We start from the raw sequence: 15,907 nt of genomic DNA, 5'->3' as shown, positions 1-15,907 counted from the left end.
CCACCGCATGCTCCAGCCCTCTCCCGACATTGGCCATCACAGAGCGGTGAAGTGCAGGGATGGCCGTGCGTGCAAAATAATGTCGGCTGGGCATTGGCCAATCGGGGGCTGCACACATCAGGAGCGCACGCATGTCGCTCCCCTCCTGCACAAAGGAATAAGGCAGGAGTTGGGAGCACATGGCCCGTGCCAGCAAGCTGTTCAGCTGACGCACGCGACGGCTGCTGGGAGGCAGAACCCTGACCACCCCCTGGAAGGTGTTGCTGAGCAGGGTCTGGCGAGGCCTTTTGCTGGCACAGGAAGCAGTGGAGGGAGCAGAGGAGGCCACTGAGGACTGGCTGCCAGAACAGGCCTCAGTGTCAGCGGCAGGAGTTGCAGAGGGAGGAGGAGCAGTGCGTTGCTGATGCACTCCTGCTGCCCACGGTTTCGCAGTTGTGGCGGGTCTGCCACTGCCACTGCCAGCTTCCTTCAACTTCACGAACTCCTCATGCTCGTGAAAGTGTTTCCCTGCAAGATGGTTGACCAGAGAGGTGGTGCCAAACGCAGAGGGCTCCTTCCCTCTGCTGAGCTGCTTGCACTGGTTGCAGGTGGCATACTTGCACTCCAAATATGGAAGGGTGAAAAAATTCCATATTGGGGAGGTGAAGTTGCCCCTTCGGCTGGAAGGTGCTGCTGCCGCTGCTCTCCCTGTGGTGGTTTGGGGGGGGGAGGGAGTTCTTGGTGCGGCTGGTGGTGGCACTGGCAGAACTCGTCTCCTGATCAGCATGCTGTGTGGCCTGCATACCACGCCTACTTGTGATCCTGCCCATGCCTGCGATGCTGATCCTTCTAGCAAGGCCCGCAGACGCATCCTCCTCCTCCTCCTCAGAGCTGATGACATCCCCACTCCCAGGACCTGGCAACCAGTCTTTGTCCTTCACAGTGTCATCATCATCATCCTCATCCTCCGCAAACATGTCCTGCTGGGATCCCCCAAACTCCCCTTCTGCATGCATGGGCGGATGGACAGTCACCACTGTCTGACTGTCCAAAGCATCACCCCCCAAAGTGCCCATGAGCATTCCTTCCTCCGCCAATTCTTCCGCAACAGCATTCCATAACCCCACTGCGCTTGGGGATAACAAGGTGCTGAGTGACAGGGTGCTGATGTCGCCCGCTGGGGCTGGAGAACTGCACTCCTCCTCCTCCTCCTGCTCCCCAAGCAGTGCTGGTCGGCTGCTGCTGCTCTTGCGAACAGGAGTGGTGGCGGGGGTGGAGGACTCGGTTCCAGAGCTAATGGTGGCCTGCTCATCCACCATCAGTTCCACCACAGCGTCTGCGTCCTTCTCCTCAATAGGACGGCTACGACCTGGCGGTGGGAGGAACATCTGGGCCACACGCTGCTGCTGCTGTGTCTCTGCAGCGTGACTCCCAGCTGTTGGGCGGCCAAGGCGTCCACGGCCAGTGGCTAATGGCGGAATAGCCACTGGTGCAGACGCAGAACTGCGCATGGTGGTGGTGGCGCGGCTGCCACGCCCACGACCTCCTCTCTTGGCGATGCCCTTGCTGTCCCTGGCCAAACCACGGCTGCCAGTGCCAGACATCGTATATTTTTAATATTACACAAATGAAAAACAAAAAACTTATGTATGTAAGCTGTAAAGGTGGGTGGGACAAGTGGGGTACTTTAATGGGGTGGGACTGGTGGTGGTGGGTGTGTGAGGTGACGGACAGGTGTTGTACTCTACAGCAGAGATCAGTGTAGCGCTAACGAGAGAGTGCGCAGTGCGCACACAAAGACCCTAGCTGACGCTGACTGACGGTGTCCCTATACACAGACTACAGTACAGTATAGTCAGCTAATACACAATAGAAGTAATATAAACAATAGGATGGTTGTAGCACTAACGAGAGGGTGCGGACAGCGCAGATGTGCACTGCGCACACAAAGACCCTAGGTAAAGCGGTGATGGACGGTCTCTATACACAGACTAGAGTACACTACAGTACTACTAACTAAACAATAGAAGAATCTAGCTAAATAATACAACAGGTGTGACTAGATTACAGAGAGCAGATACAGCAGGACAGGTATAGCAGTAAAGCTGGGCAGCTGGGCCTTGCTAACTACAAAATACAATAGTACAATAATCTATCTAACACAGAAGTAGTAGTACAGGAGTAGAGTAGGACAGGTGAGAGCACAGGTAAGGTAGAGACTAGAGCACAGAGCAGGGCAGGCTGCCTTGCCTAGGCACAGGGCCTAGCTGCTGGCTGCAGGCCTGCAGCAGCACCAGTGTTAGTCTCTCTCCCTCCCTAGTCCCTAGTAATCACACAAACTAAACTGCCTAAAATACAATCTATCTACAATACAAAGCAATACAGTTGAATATCAAGTGTTGGAGTGTAAAAACGCTAGGTTTAGAACAATAGCAATGCACTTGCACACAGACAAAAAGCACTGGAGCAGTCTCTCAGTGCTATCAGTCAGTAAGTCGCAAGCAGAACGAGTGAGGCAAGATGGTGCCCGCTAATAATAGAGGGGGGCTTGGCCAGGCTCCCCCTCTGTGATTGGCTGCAGCCAGAGGGCTGGGAGCCCTCTGATTTGCTTATGAGGACTTGAGGTGACGTCTGTTGTGACGCTATCCGAGCTCGTGATGCTATCCGAGCTCGGATAGCTAGGATATCTCCGGATAGCTGCTTGCTATCCGAGTGCGGATAGCTAATACTATTCGAGCTCGGTATTCGAGCTCGATTAGTGAAAAAAGAGCTAGGGTATCCGAGTAACTCGGATATCCTAGCTCAGATGAGCATCACTGACTGTAATGTGTACCCTAACATACAGCATTAAAAAGTTTATTTTAATAGATAGTTTTTCTTTAACAACAGCTGACTGCCATGTAAAAAAAATGGTTGCAGGGTCACTATGTCTGTCCACAGAGCCAGAGAGGGACCTACTGCAATGATCATTAATGATCAATAACAATGTTGTTGTGATTACAATATTTTTTATCAGCCTTTCTTCTTGATTCTGCTCCACAGGTATCTATTGTTTTATTCATTTTCATTTTTTTAAGAAAGTAGTAATTCATTGGAGGTAAAGAACGATTCAAACTGGTTACAGTCATTGTGGCAGGGGAGGACTGGTGCACATTTTTTGATAACTACCATCAATGAGAGTGCCCAACCTCAAACAAACGTTTGGCCACTAACCACGGGGATGTGAGAGAGAAAGCGCGCTGTATCCTTTGTGCAGGCGCTGCTCGTACTTCCAATCCTCCCCACCCTACAGAGCCTCAATATGAGTGAACAGACCATTGCTATCACCAAATTGGAGAGCCCAAAATATTGATCTTCTAAAGCCTAAAGGTGGCCACACACAATACAATAAAAAAGATCGGATTTCCCCAAAAATTGAAAGCTTTTTTTTTTTTTATTCGAGCAAGAAATCCGATTAAATTTCCCATTTTAATTCGATAAAAGTTGACGGGAATGGTGGATTTTTCTGATCGATCTTTATGAAAATTGAATGATTTTCTCAGAGTTTCCAATCATTTGTATCATAACTGAGGAAAAATCGAACACATGTGTGTGGTACATTGGTCAGATTTTTGAAATGTAACAATCAGTCAGAAAAATTGATTGCTATTCTTGAATTGAACAGATATTTAAAATATTATATGGTGTGTGGCCACCTTTGGCCATATCCAGCTGGAGATATCCCCCTGGAGTACCTGAGTCCCTGGCAGTTAGTGGAACAAATACTGCGTCTGCTGGTCTTGCTAAATTGTCAGCATCTTCACTCAGGAGAGCCCTGTCCACTTGCCTGGTTCCCACTAACAGAAAAAAAAATGGTCCGTTCCCAGGTGCTAACAGAATGGATCCAAACGACTGCGAACAGATCCAATGTTAATCTATGGATCCATTCACATTGGTCTGTTAGAATGGATCCGTTCCACATGATTTGCTGAACGGACAGCAAAATTGGTTCTACAGCAATTTTTCCAGACCGCCAAGCCCAGCAGAACGGATACAGAAGCACTGCATTAGTAAAGAAACAGTCCGTTCTTTCTAGCAAAATCCCCTTTGCTGATGGGGTCGGGGAAGGATATGGGGAAACGGAATGGAAACAGCTGAACGGTAATGGAGTGAAAACGGATCCGATTGACCGGTAATCACATTTGTTTTCACGGATCTGTTTGCCACTTAATTGCCAGTGTGAACCGGGCCTAAGGCCCATTGTACAGTATTTGAAGATATAATACTGTGAGCGCTCTTGTCTTCTTCTTATGTTCTACAGTTCTATATGGAGGAGAAGCACCATTGATTTATACCTGATTGCTTCCTCTCACTCTAAGGCAGGAATGTGAAACCAGTCCTACGAGGGCCGAGGTCCTCACACATTTTTGACACAGCTCAAATGAATTGATGGGTCTGAATCAGGAAAGGTGTGGTCCATCAGGTAGAACACATTCCTCTCATTCTCAGTCCATCCTAAACTCTGGCATGGATCTGGCCCTCCAGGCCTGGAGTTCGACACCTGTGCTCTAAGGTCTTTTTTCCATGGGTAGCTGAAGGTGAGGACCTCACCGCCAATTCGCTGCTTCTGTTCACTGGCTGGGCGCTGGTGAGCCATTGTTTGTATTTTTTTTTAATAATAATTGGGTGATATGTAATTTATCATGACTCAAAAGGCAGAAGAGGATGCACACCTTCCAGTAATCGATTGGATGTGCCAGACCGTCCGGTCACCACCCGGATCCAGAAATAGTAGTAGATGAAGTCGGCACCATCCGACTGTTACATGCTTGATAAAGAAACTTCTTTCGAAACGTCGCAATTACTGTGACAGTCTGTCATGAATTTATCTGAATAAAAGAGCATTGAAAATACGGATGGTGCCGACTTCATCTACTACTAAGTAATTTATCATGTGTGCAGAGCTTAAAGGGAATCTGAACTGAGTAAAATCAAGTAATATTTCATACTTACCTCGCCGTCAGTCTCTCTTTCACAGTAAGACGTTACAGGCGCACGTTAGTGCAGCCTGTAACGCAGCCTAACTCACAGCAATGTAAAATGAATGGGCTGTTCAAAGTGCCCACATTGCGTTACAGGGTAACGCTACACGTTCACATAAAGTGCAGCATGCTGTGCGCTCTAAGCGGCTTTAGCCACGTTAGGCTGTTTGCACATGCTCAGTGATGTGTTTTTTTTTTTAATTTTTGGTGTCGGAGAGGAGGCGGGGAGAGTCCGCTAATGCGGCCAGCCACATGGCTAATTACTATTCACTGCACTACAGTGTTTATTTCCTGGAGCGGCCGCTTATTGGCTGGCGGGACCATGTGATGCGGAGTGTTCCGCTCACGTGGTCTCCTCCGGCGCATAGGACAAAACAGGCGCACCAAGAGCTGCTTAATGCAGCTCTAGGTAGCATCCTGCTCCAACACCACCAGGCGTTGCGTTAGGGGCACGTTATGCGACCTATAAAGTCCCCTAAAATGCAACGTCCTGGTGGGAAAGAGGCCTTAAACAATTATTCCTTCCAGTTCCAACTAGATCTAGCTGTACTTGTCTTTCTAGATGCTGAAAGCCTTAGGGACATTTTCCACTTTATCAGTTGCTGTCAATTATAAGTGAAAAGACAACTGATGTGCAATGTAAATTTCATGTTTCCCTATGGCTCAGGTAGGCAATATTACAGGTAAATGGAGTACTGACCCGAAAGCTGTTAAGGGATCATTGCCATTTTTATAATGGAGGATGTATAATTCCATTGATCACAGAAGACAAACAGAATGCGGGAGAGGAGAAAGAGATTGATGAGTAGACTACGTGGGAGGTAAGTATGATGTGTGTATGTTTATTTTGACATTTATTTTTCACTTCAGGTTTACTTTAAGGTAGACAGGGCCACAAAAAAAAAACTAATTTTCTAGGGTTTAGGTAGATGTGGTTACTTTCATATCTCAGTTGTTTTTGTATTACATTATGAAAAACGCTTATAGAATTTTTATGTATTTATTTTTTTAGGGAAGGAAGCATCATTGTGGACCATGAGGTGATTGTGGTGTTAGAGTTTACACCTAATTCTACTGTAAAGGACCAATATGATAATGCTTTTGCTACTCTAGAGAAAGAGCTGGAGATTGAGATGGCTGAAGAGTGCACCACAGGTAAGTTTGCTTTTATTTCTTTTGTCTTCATACAAAATGGAGAGTAGCCTGCAGCTCCATGGCCAGAGTTCAAAAGCTGTCTGCCTTGATGACCTTGGGATCAAGAAGGACGTCTGTGTAACGATCGGTGTAACACAGAGAGAATCTGATTACCGGTGATCTGCAGTATCACTGAGAATACAGATATATACCCGATTATAGATGATCTGCAGTATCACCGATAATCAGATATATCTCTAACCTCTGGACACCTGAGTAATAACTGAGTGTTTGGTGGAACAGTAATACTTTGAGGAAAGCACCCGTACAGGGGGTGCAAGGCAGTAGGAGATACTGCCTAAAGAACAGCTTCCTTCCAGTGGCCTGAGGCTCCCCAAGGGGCGGAGCCAGGCAGAGAGAGGGAAGGACCAGAGTGTGAGTGACACCCGAGGTGAAGTGTCACTAACAGGTCTGTGAACTATCTCCCAACAGGGGAGAGAGTTCTCGTGGTCGGACAGGCCTGGTCGGCAACAGACAGACAGATCGGGAACAAAGACAGGAGACAGAAACGGAATCCAAGGACAAGCAGAGTTTGGCAACAGAGTATCAGAAATAGCGAAGTACCAATTCAGAGATCAAGAGAGTGGTCAGGAGAGCAAGAAGTCATAACAGATATAAACAATGTCTAATCTTTAGGTGTGAGCTCCGTGATCATCTACACCCTGGAACTAGTCTGATATATAACAGAGAGGTAATACAGTTCCCTAGTCTTGGGTGTGAGTTCCTTGATCATCAACACCCTGGAACTAGTCTGAAGTATAACAGGATTGTAATACAGTTCCCTAATCTTGGGTGTGAGTTCCTTGATCATCAACACCCTGGAACTAGTCTGAAGTATAACAGAGAATAACAACACAGATTAGCAAAAAAAGTCTGAGTGCTACCACGTAGTGATCGCAACGGCAGACACCAGAGAAATGACCAGCATCCAGTATATATACCCTAGCGCTCTCCAGCGCCTCCCCTAAGTGCTGGACCAATGGGAAGCAGGGGCGTAGCAATAGGGGGTGCAGAGGTAGCGACCGCATCGGGGCCCTTGGGCCAGAGGGGCCCCGGAGAGCCCTCCCTCAACTACAGTATTAGCTCTCTATTGGTCCTGTGCTCATGATAATCCCTTCTATAGATACTTTGAATAGTGGTAATCATTAACAAGCTGCTCCCCCATCCCCTTCTTGCACCTCTGACACTGTAGTGGCCATTGGTGGGTTTTGGTGCGCCGCATCAATTGTTATGTATAGAGTGCTTGGGGGCCCCATTGTAAAACTTGCATCGGGGCCCACAGCTCCTTAGCTACGCCACTGATGGGAAGTGGTAAAATTGTCAGCTGACCGGCTCGGTCAGCTGACACCTTTCTGGCTGTCAAAAAAGCTCTGCCTCTCAACGCGCTCGCTCGTCCTTCTGAACCTGTGTGGACTATCAGTCCCAGCCACACCAGATCTGTTTTGCAATGTATCCGCTATGCCAGACGCGGAACCAGCCGCACCGCTATCCGAGCACGCGGCGGTTTCTCCGTGTTCCGCCATGTGGACAGATGTAGACCTATGCGTGTAAGCCGCCGCGTCGGACGCGGAATCCGCCATGTTAAACGCAGAATCAGCCGCCTTATCCTGAGCACTCGCGGCGGCTTTTCCACGTTTTCTCACAGTACCCCCCCCTCCCCTGAGGAGTGGACTCCGGACAGCTCCTACCCGGTTTCTCAGGATATAAGGCGTGGAACTCCCTTTTTAATTTATCTGCATGCATGCGACACTCAGGTACCCATGTTCTCTCCTCAATACCATACCCTTTCCAGTGAACCAGATACTGTACTGAGTTCTGTACAACACGTGAATCTAAAATCTTTTCTACTTCGTACTCAGGTTGGTCATCTACCATCACAGGAGGAGGAGGAGTGGAACCTACATGCACTGCTGGCTTAAGCAGGGACACATGAAAGGATCTTACACCACGCATGCTTGCAGGAAGATCAATGGCATAAGTAACATTGTTGATCTTCCTGGTTACTGGAAAAGGGCCCACAAATCTGGGTCCTAACTTGGGCGAGGGCTGTTTCAGGGTCAAATGACGCGTGGACACCCAGACCAAGTCTCCTGACCGGAACTTCCACTCTAAGGAGCGTCTCTTGTCAGCTTGATCTTTCTGACTTTGAAAAGCCTTCTCCAAATTACTTTTCACGATCCCCCAAATTTTTTTAAACGACTTTTGCCAAGCCTCCAAAGCTGGAAACGGGGTGGAAGCTACTGGGAGTGGGGAGAACTTAGGCAACTTTCCAGTTACCACCTGAAACGGAGAAAATCCAGAGGAAGAGCTTTTCAAATTATTGTGCGCAAATTCTGCAAATGGCAAGAATTTGACCCAATCATTTTTTGCCTCCGTAACATAACACCTTAGAAATTGTTCCAATGACTGATTAATTCTCTCAGTCTAGCCATTGGTTTGTGGGTGGTAGCCTGACGAAAACGACAGTTCCATGCCCATTTGATGACAAAATGCCCTCCAAAATTTGGAAATAAATTGGACTCCCCGATCTGACACAATGTTTTCCGGGATGCCATGTAGCCGGAAAATGTGGATGATAAAAAGATCGGCCAGCTCCTGGGCCGAGGGGAGTCCTTTCAGGGGCACAAAATGGGCCATTTTACTGAAACGGTCGACTACCACCCAAATGACCGACATGCCCTTTGACTTCGGAAGCTCACCCACAAAATCCATGGACAAATGGGTCCACGGTTCACTTGGGGTGGGCAGAGGCTGCAACATTCCCACAGGTGCCAGACGGGAGGGTTTGCTTCTCGCACACACTGCACACTCTCTAACATACATGTTAATGAAGGCCACCAAGCACACCTGGCAACGAGGTCCAGTGTTCTGGTGGCCCCAGGATGTCCAGCATTCTTGTGGGAGTGGAACAACTGCAATATCTGGAGACGAAATGGCAGTGGTACAAACATCACCCCTTCAGGCTTTCCTTCAGGGACATCCTGCTGGAAGGGACTTAAAGTCTCCATCCAGTTTCTCCAGGTCTCTGTGGCTGCCAACACTACTCTCTTTGGGATAATAGTCTCTGGGTCTGAGGGCTGTGCTGTCTCTGGCTCAAAGCATCTGGACAAATCATCCGCTTTAATGTTTTTACTACCCAGAGTGTACGTAATTACAAATCTGAATCTCGAGAAAAACAGTGCCCACCGAGCCTGACGGGGACTCAATCTCTTAGGCACCTCAATGTACTCCAAATTTGTGTGATCAGTGTAAACAGTAATCGTAAGTTCTGCTCCTTCTAGCCAGTGGCTCCATTCCTCGAAGGCCAATTTAATGGCTAGGAGCTCTCTGTTGCCTATATCGTAGTTCTTCTCTGCTGGTGAAAACCTATGAGAGAAATAGGCACATGGGTGTAATCTTCCCTGCAACCCAGAACGTTGAGACAGCACATCCCCCACCCCGACCTCTGAGGCGTCCACCTCCACAATAAAGGGATAGGAGGTGTCGACGTGTCTCAAAATGGGTGCAGAGCAAAATAATTCTTTCAAGGTGGAAAAAGCAGCCAGAGCCTCGGGGGACCAGTGGTTGGTATCTGCCCCTTTCTTTGTGAGACTGGTGAGGGGTGCTATGACTGTGGAGTACCCCTTTATGAACCTTCTATAGTAATTAGCGAATCCCAAAAATCTCTGGAGGGATTTCAGTCCCACTGGCTGTGGCCACTCCAGGACAGCAGAGACTTTGGCAGGATCCATAGACAGGCCCGAGGTGGAAATTATGTATCCCAGAAAGGTGACAGATGTTACCTCAAAAATGCATATCTCCAATTTAGCGTAAAGCATGTTCTGTCTTAACTTATGCAACACCCATTTGACATGAGCCCTGTGCTCAGAAAGGTTATCCGAGAAGATCAGTATATCATCTAGATATACCAGGACAAATTTACCCAATACCTCCCTGAATACTTCATTAATGAGTTCCTGAAAGACGGCCGGAGCGTTACACAACCCGAAGGGCATCACCAGATACTCGTAATGCCCATCGGGTGTGTTAAAGGCCGTCTTCCACTCATCGCCCTCTCTGATCCGCACCAGGTTGTATGCACCCCGCAAATCCAATTTCGAAAAAAATCTTAGCACTGGTGACCTGAGTAAATAAATCGTCTATCAAAGGCAACGGATAGCGATTTTTTACTGTGATCTTATTCAGGCCCCGGTAATCAATGCATGGCCGAAGGCCTCCGTCTTTTTTCTTAACAAAAAAGAAACCTGCTCCGGCAGGCGACCGGGAAGGGCGAATGAAACCCTTAGCTAAGTTTTCACGGATGTATTCTTGCATGGCCACTTTTTCCGGCCCAGACAAATTTTAGAGATGGCCTCTAGGGGGCATACAACCAGATCAGAGGTCGATGGGGCAATCGAAAGGGCGATGTGGAGGTAGTTTATCTGCAGCTTTGGGACAAAACACATCTGAAAATTCAGAATATTGTTCCGGTACCCCCTCCACATGAATTCTGGTCTGACCCAAGGTCACCTTCACTAAACAATGATGAAAGCAATGGCTGACCAGGTTGTTAGCTGACCAGTGGCCCAATTGATCTGAGGGGAGTGAAGGTGTAACCAGGGCATACCAAGGATGATAGTGGAGGTGGTCATGTGTAACACAAAAAAATGCAACTTCTCCCTATGCAGCACCCCTATAGAGACTCCCACCTCCGGTGTCTGAGACAGAGGACGGTTACGTTGCAGAGGGGAATCATCCACTGCCGTAACTTGGATGGGTGGTGTCACTGGGGTGAGTGGAACACCCAATTTCTGAGCAAATTCGAAATCCATAAAATTAGCCGCTGAGCTTGAATCAACGAAGGCCTCAGTGACTTCAGATTTATCTTCCCAAGTAATCGTACAAGGAAGAAGCAACCTTTTATCATCTAGGGGTAAAAGTTGTACGCCTAGGGTATTACCCCCAACTACTCCTAGGCAGTAACGTTTCCCGACTTCTTAGGGCAATTCTGAACTCTATGACCCCCCTCTGCACAATAAAGACATAACTGCTTGGAAATTCTGCGTCTCCGCTCCACTTGCGACAATTTTGTCCGACCAATCTCCATTGGCTCAGGTGGAGGTGAAACGGGAGGAGGTGGAGTCACCGGAGGTGCTGCGTAGGACCCCATTCTTATATGGCTTCTACCCCGGGTCTGTCTCTGATAGCATAGCCTACGGTCGATCCTGATGGCCGATGAAATGGCCTCATCTATGGTCTTAGGTTCAGACTGACTTAACATTAGATCAGAGACCTCATCTGACAACCCTGATAGGAAACAATCTAAAAGGGCAAAGGTGTCCCACCTGGCTGACACTGACCACCTTCTGAATTCAGCAGCATACTCCTCGACCGGACTCTTGCCTTGACGTAATAATTTGAGCTTCCGCTCAGAAGTCGAGGCAATGTCTGGGTCGTCGTAAATTATTGCCATGGCTTTAAAAAATTCCTCTACAGAGGTCAGGGCTAAGTCTCCAGCGAGTAAACTGTACGCCCAGGTCTGGGAATCGCCTGATAACAAAGTCTTAATAAACGTGACTCTTTGGGCCATGGTTCCTGAAGATCTAGGTCTCAACTCAAAGTATGACAACACTCTACTCCTAAAATTTCGGAAATCAGATCTGTGACCAGAACATTTTTCAGGTACAGGCATACGTATGTCTGTGCTAGGAGGGGATTGCGCCTCATCCACAGCCATCTGAAGGGTTTGTACGGATCCAGACAGGGCATTTATTAGCGTCTGGTGGCTACCCAGCACTTGGTTGATGTTTTCCACTGAGGTGGTAAATGTGTTCAGACGGCTGGTGAGAGCATCCATTTGTGTTTGGTCTGCCGTTCTGTAACGATCGGTGTAACACAGAGAGAATCTGATTACCGGTGATCTGCAGTATCACCGAGAATACAGATATATACCCGATTATTATCAACAAAATATCTCTCTATGCTGAATCTAAAACTTAACTTTTATTGAAGTCTGATAATTAAAAGCAAAATGCTGGCTGGAAATACATTACTAAATTACACTTTCAAGTAGTTGCCAAGCCTGCTCTGTCAGCATATGAGGGGACAACCTAAATTATCCCAGACTTAATGGCATTTACTGGTTAAAATGTAAAATCACACAACCCCCACCAAACATCCCGACATGTTTCACTTCTAACTGAAGCTTTTTCAAGGGAACAAGTGCTAAGAACGTGCAAATAGTGATAAGGTGCAAGAGTACATTGTAAAACAAGTATAAATAATAGCCTATAGGCTTATGTCATTGTAGCAGCCAAACGAACATGGCGGCTGACTTCAGCTTATATACCCTCCAAGGGGTTGTGGTTAAAAGCCACCTCCCCCTGACACTCCTTAAGGTCACTCCCTCCACTAGGGCCAGCACTCCATTTGTTCTCTGCCATTTTCTCCATAGAATCCACCAATAGGAGCATAGTCAGTATAGTACAATGTAAAGAAAATGAACCCCTTATCGTCTGACCCCATTCTCCAAAAACAATACATTCATACCTCTTCTATCATCACATAAGTGGATCGCATCAGAGGGGCGCTTATGGCTAAGCAGCATTGATATGCGGGGCTTAACGCCAAGTATCGTAAAAGGAGCGTCCTGATTGGTTACCAGGATGTCCTCCGAGTCACCCTGCCCTGGCCAATCAGCGCAGCCCATTAGTGGAGACCGACGTCAGGGTACTTCCGCCTATTGCGCCGTGGAGCGCACACGTCACATACCCTCGCTTGTAAACTTGATGCTGCACATCCAGGCTATGATAGGCCGAACGGATGTAACCATAGCAACCCCTCACCAGTACACATAAACATACGAGACCCAGCGTAGTTTGAAATCCCTATAGCGCCGCCTTGTAAGTTACAGTCGCGCTGTGCGGGGGATACATCGCTTTTGCATAACCGCTAGTATATAGCCATTATCTATTAGCAACCCGTGTTTACGCGTATAATAAATAAAAGGGGGAAGGGGGAATGAGGGGGGATCAAGCATATAGAGATCTTGCAGAGTACACTATACAACTATGCTGGCATATCAAAGAAATACCAATGCGGTACAGCTAATAAGCATTAAAAGCCTTAGAGGGGACACACGGATATGACAAAGTATGTGCTTGGACCTACATCTAAGGGATCAAAAGAGACCAACCAAGGAGGACTGATTGAAAAGAGGATATACTTTATTAGAAAACCAAGGTAGGGTCTGAAAATAACTGATCATATATACCTGCTCAAAGCATAAGTATACAGCATATAAGGAGATGGTGCTGGGTAACCCATGATAACATGGTTCATAAAAGGGGCGTAAAAGTAAAACCTTCATTGAGGCCATCTGGGCTAAGAGTGCCCAGTCTGTATATCCATCTGGATTCCAGTTGTCTTAACTTTTGATCCAGATTACCCCCTCGGGGTCCCAAATGCCATTGCTGGATCACCCAGTATTTGAATGTATCCGTATCACCTCCATGTTTTTCATTAAAATGGCGGGCCACAGACATATTTCTCCTGTGTTTTATGTCCCCAAGGTGTTCAAGAATCCTTGTCTTTACTGCCCTTGTGGTTTCTTCAATGTACATTAGGGGACATGAGCATTGGATTGCATAGATCACCCCCTCTGAATCACAGTTGTAAAAATCAAATAGGTCAAATTTCCGACCATTCTTTGGTGCAGTGAAATTACTACATTTCAGAACTTGGGGGCAGGTTTTGCACTTGCCACATCTATGCATACCATTGAGTCTATGGTTCAGCCAGGTCTTTTTCTTTAATTTCTCTGCTTGATTTATAGGTTTTGCCGGTAGAAATGAATGTACTAATGCATCACCCAGATTTCTCCCTCTCCTATATGTTATTTGTGGTCTGGGAGGAATAAACTTTCTCAAATCTCTATCCAGTTGGAGTATGGGCCAGTGGGTACCAATAATCTTCTTGATGATTGGTGACTGCTTAGTATAGGTGCTAATGATCCTTATCACATCCGAATTGGGTTCTAATTTCTCCTTTGGACACAATAGCTCTGTTCTCTCAGTGGATCTTGCTTTCATTTCAGCATCTGTTAGGACCTTTTGGGGATACCCCCGATCCCTAAATCTTTTATGCAGGTTTTTGCATTCTTTATCAAATGCTATTGGGTCAGAACAATTTCTACGTGCACGGAGGAACTGACCCTTCAGAATCCCTTGTTTCAGAGGGTCCGGATGATGGCTCTCCCATGCCAGCAAAGAGTTAGTCGATGTAGATTTACAAAAGATGCTCGTATCAAGGCCCCCGCTGTTGTTCTTTACAATATGTACATCCAAGAAATCAATAGATGTAGAGCTAATCTCATGGGTGAAGAACATACCTATGTGGTTTTTGTTCAATTCACCCACAAAGTCCAAGAACATGTCCCTGGGGCCGTCCCACAGGATGAACACGTCATCTATGAAACGGCCCCAGAATAAGATGTGTGATCCATACACCGCCAGGTCCTCACCGAAAACAATCACATCCTCCCATCAACCTAGGAATAGGTTGGCATATGAGGGGGCACAAGCCGTCCCCATAGCACAACCCCTTTCCTGTAGGAAAAACTGATTCTGGAAGAGAAAATAGTTGTGGGTAAGTATATATCTCAAAAGATCCAAGAGAAATAATAAGTGCTCCCTAACGTATATACTCCGAGATTTCAAGAAGTGATCAACTGCACTAATCCCTAAATTGTGTTGAATATTATTATATAGGGATTCCACATCCAATGATGCCAACCACGTGTTAGCTGTAATTTTGATATCATGTAGCTTGTTGAGTAGATCCATTGTGTCTCTCAGATATGATGGGAGACTTTCCACAAATGGTCTAAGGAAGAAATCGATATATCTACTTGCATTTTCAGTTAAGCTGTTTTTTCCTGCCACAATAGGTCTACCAGGTGGAGACAATACATTTTTGTGGACCTTTGGAAGTGCATAGAACACAGGGACAGTAGGATGTTTCGTATTGATACAGTCAAAGTCACTCTTATCAAGAATCCCTTTGTCACGTGCAGTCTTTAAAAATGCCTCAAATTCAGTCTGGAATTTCGTCGTTGGATTTTGTTTTAACTTCCGATATTGTTTGTCATCATTAAGGAGCCTGTTACACATTTCAATATAGCTCCATCTTGTCATGACCACAATATTACCACCTTTATCAGATTTTTTAATTATGAGGTCACTATTACTTGACAGATCATCCAAGGCTTTTTTTCTCACTGGGGGAGAGATTACTTGTAACGTCTTTTTCTTTATTCCCCCTCCTTGCTAAATCCTCAAGTTCCCTGGTAACCACATCCACAAAGGTTTTTATAGATGAATATTGACTAATCGATGGGCAGAATTTACTCTTTGCTTGTAGATTACTGACTGGTGCACAGCTACGTATTTCTCCCGATGTATTTTCTATAAGGAGATCATTAAGATTCGCTAGGGCCTCTTCATCTCTCCTAAACTCACTTCTACTTTGTGCACTTGGTGTACTCATAAATTTCTTAATTGCTAATTTTCTGGCAAACAGATTGATATCCTTGACAGCCTCAAATAGATCAAACTGTGAAGATGGAACAAACGAAAGACCTTTTGATAATACATTCAGTTCAGTCTCATTCAGTATATAGTCAGTTAAATTAATGATTTTCATCTTGTCAGAGTTGACTGTATCAGTCACCATTC

General features: G+C 46.5%; 1 protein-coding gene across 1 annotated transcript in view; it reads left to right on the top strand.

The window, feature by feature from the left end:
• The window catches only part of LOC137562089 (mucin-2-like), an 84,455-nt gene extending 69,395 nt beyond the window's left edge, over nt 1–15,060 (top strand). The window contains exons 7-8 of the mRNA XM_068273426.1: nt 6,013–6,155; nt 15,029–15,060. Of these exons, the coding sequence (XP_068129527.1) occupies nt 6,013–6,155; nt 15,029–15,060 (175 nt within the window). The remainder of the gene's footprint in view (nt 1–6,012; nt 6,156–15,028) is intronic.
• The last annotated feature ends 847 nt before the right edge of the window (nt 15,061–15,907 follow it).

The sequence above is a fragment of the Hyperolius riggenbachi genome, chromosome 3 (assembly GCF_040937935.1).
Source record: "Hyperolius riggenbachi isolate aHypRig1 chromosome 3, aHypRig1.pri, whole genome shotgun sequence".
Taxonomy (NCBI): domain Eukaryota; kingdom Metazoa; phylum Chordata; class Amphibia; order Anura; family Hyperoliidae; genus Hyperolius; species Hyperolius riggenbachi.
The sequence above is the reverse complement of the archived record's forward strand: the minus strand, read 5'-3'. Positions and strand labels throughout refer to the sequence as shown.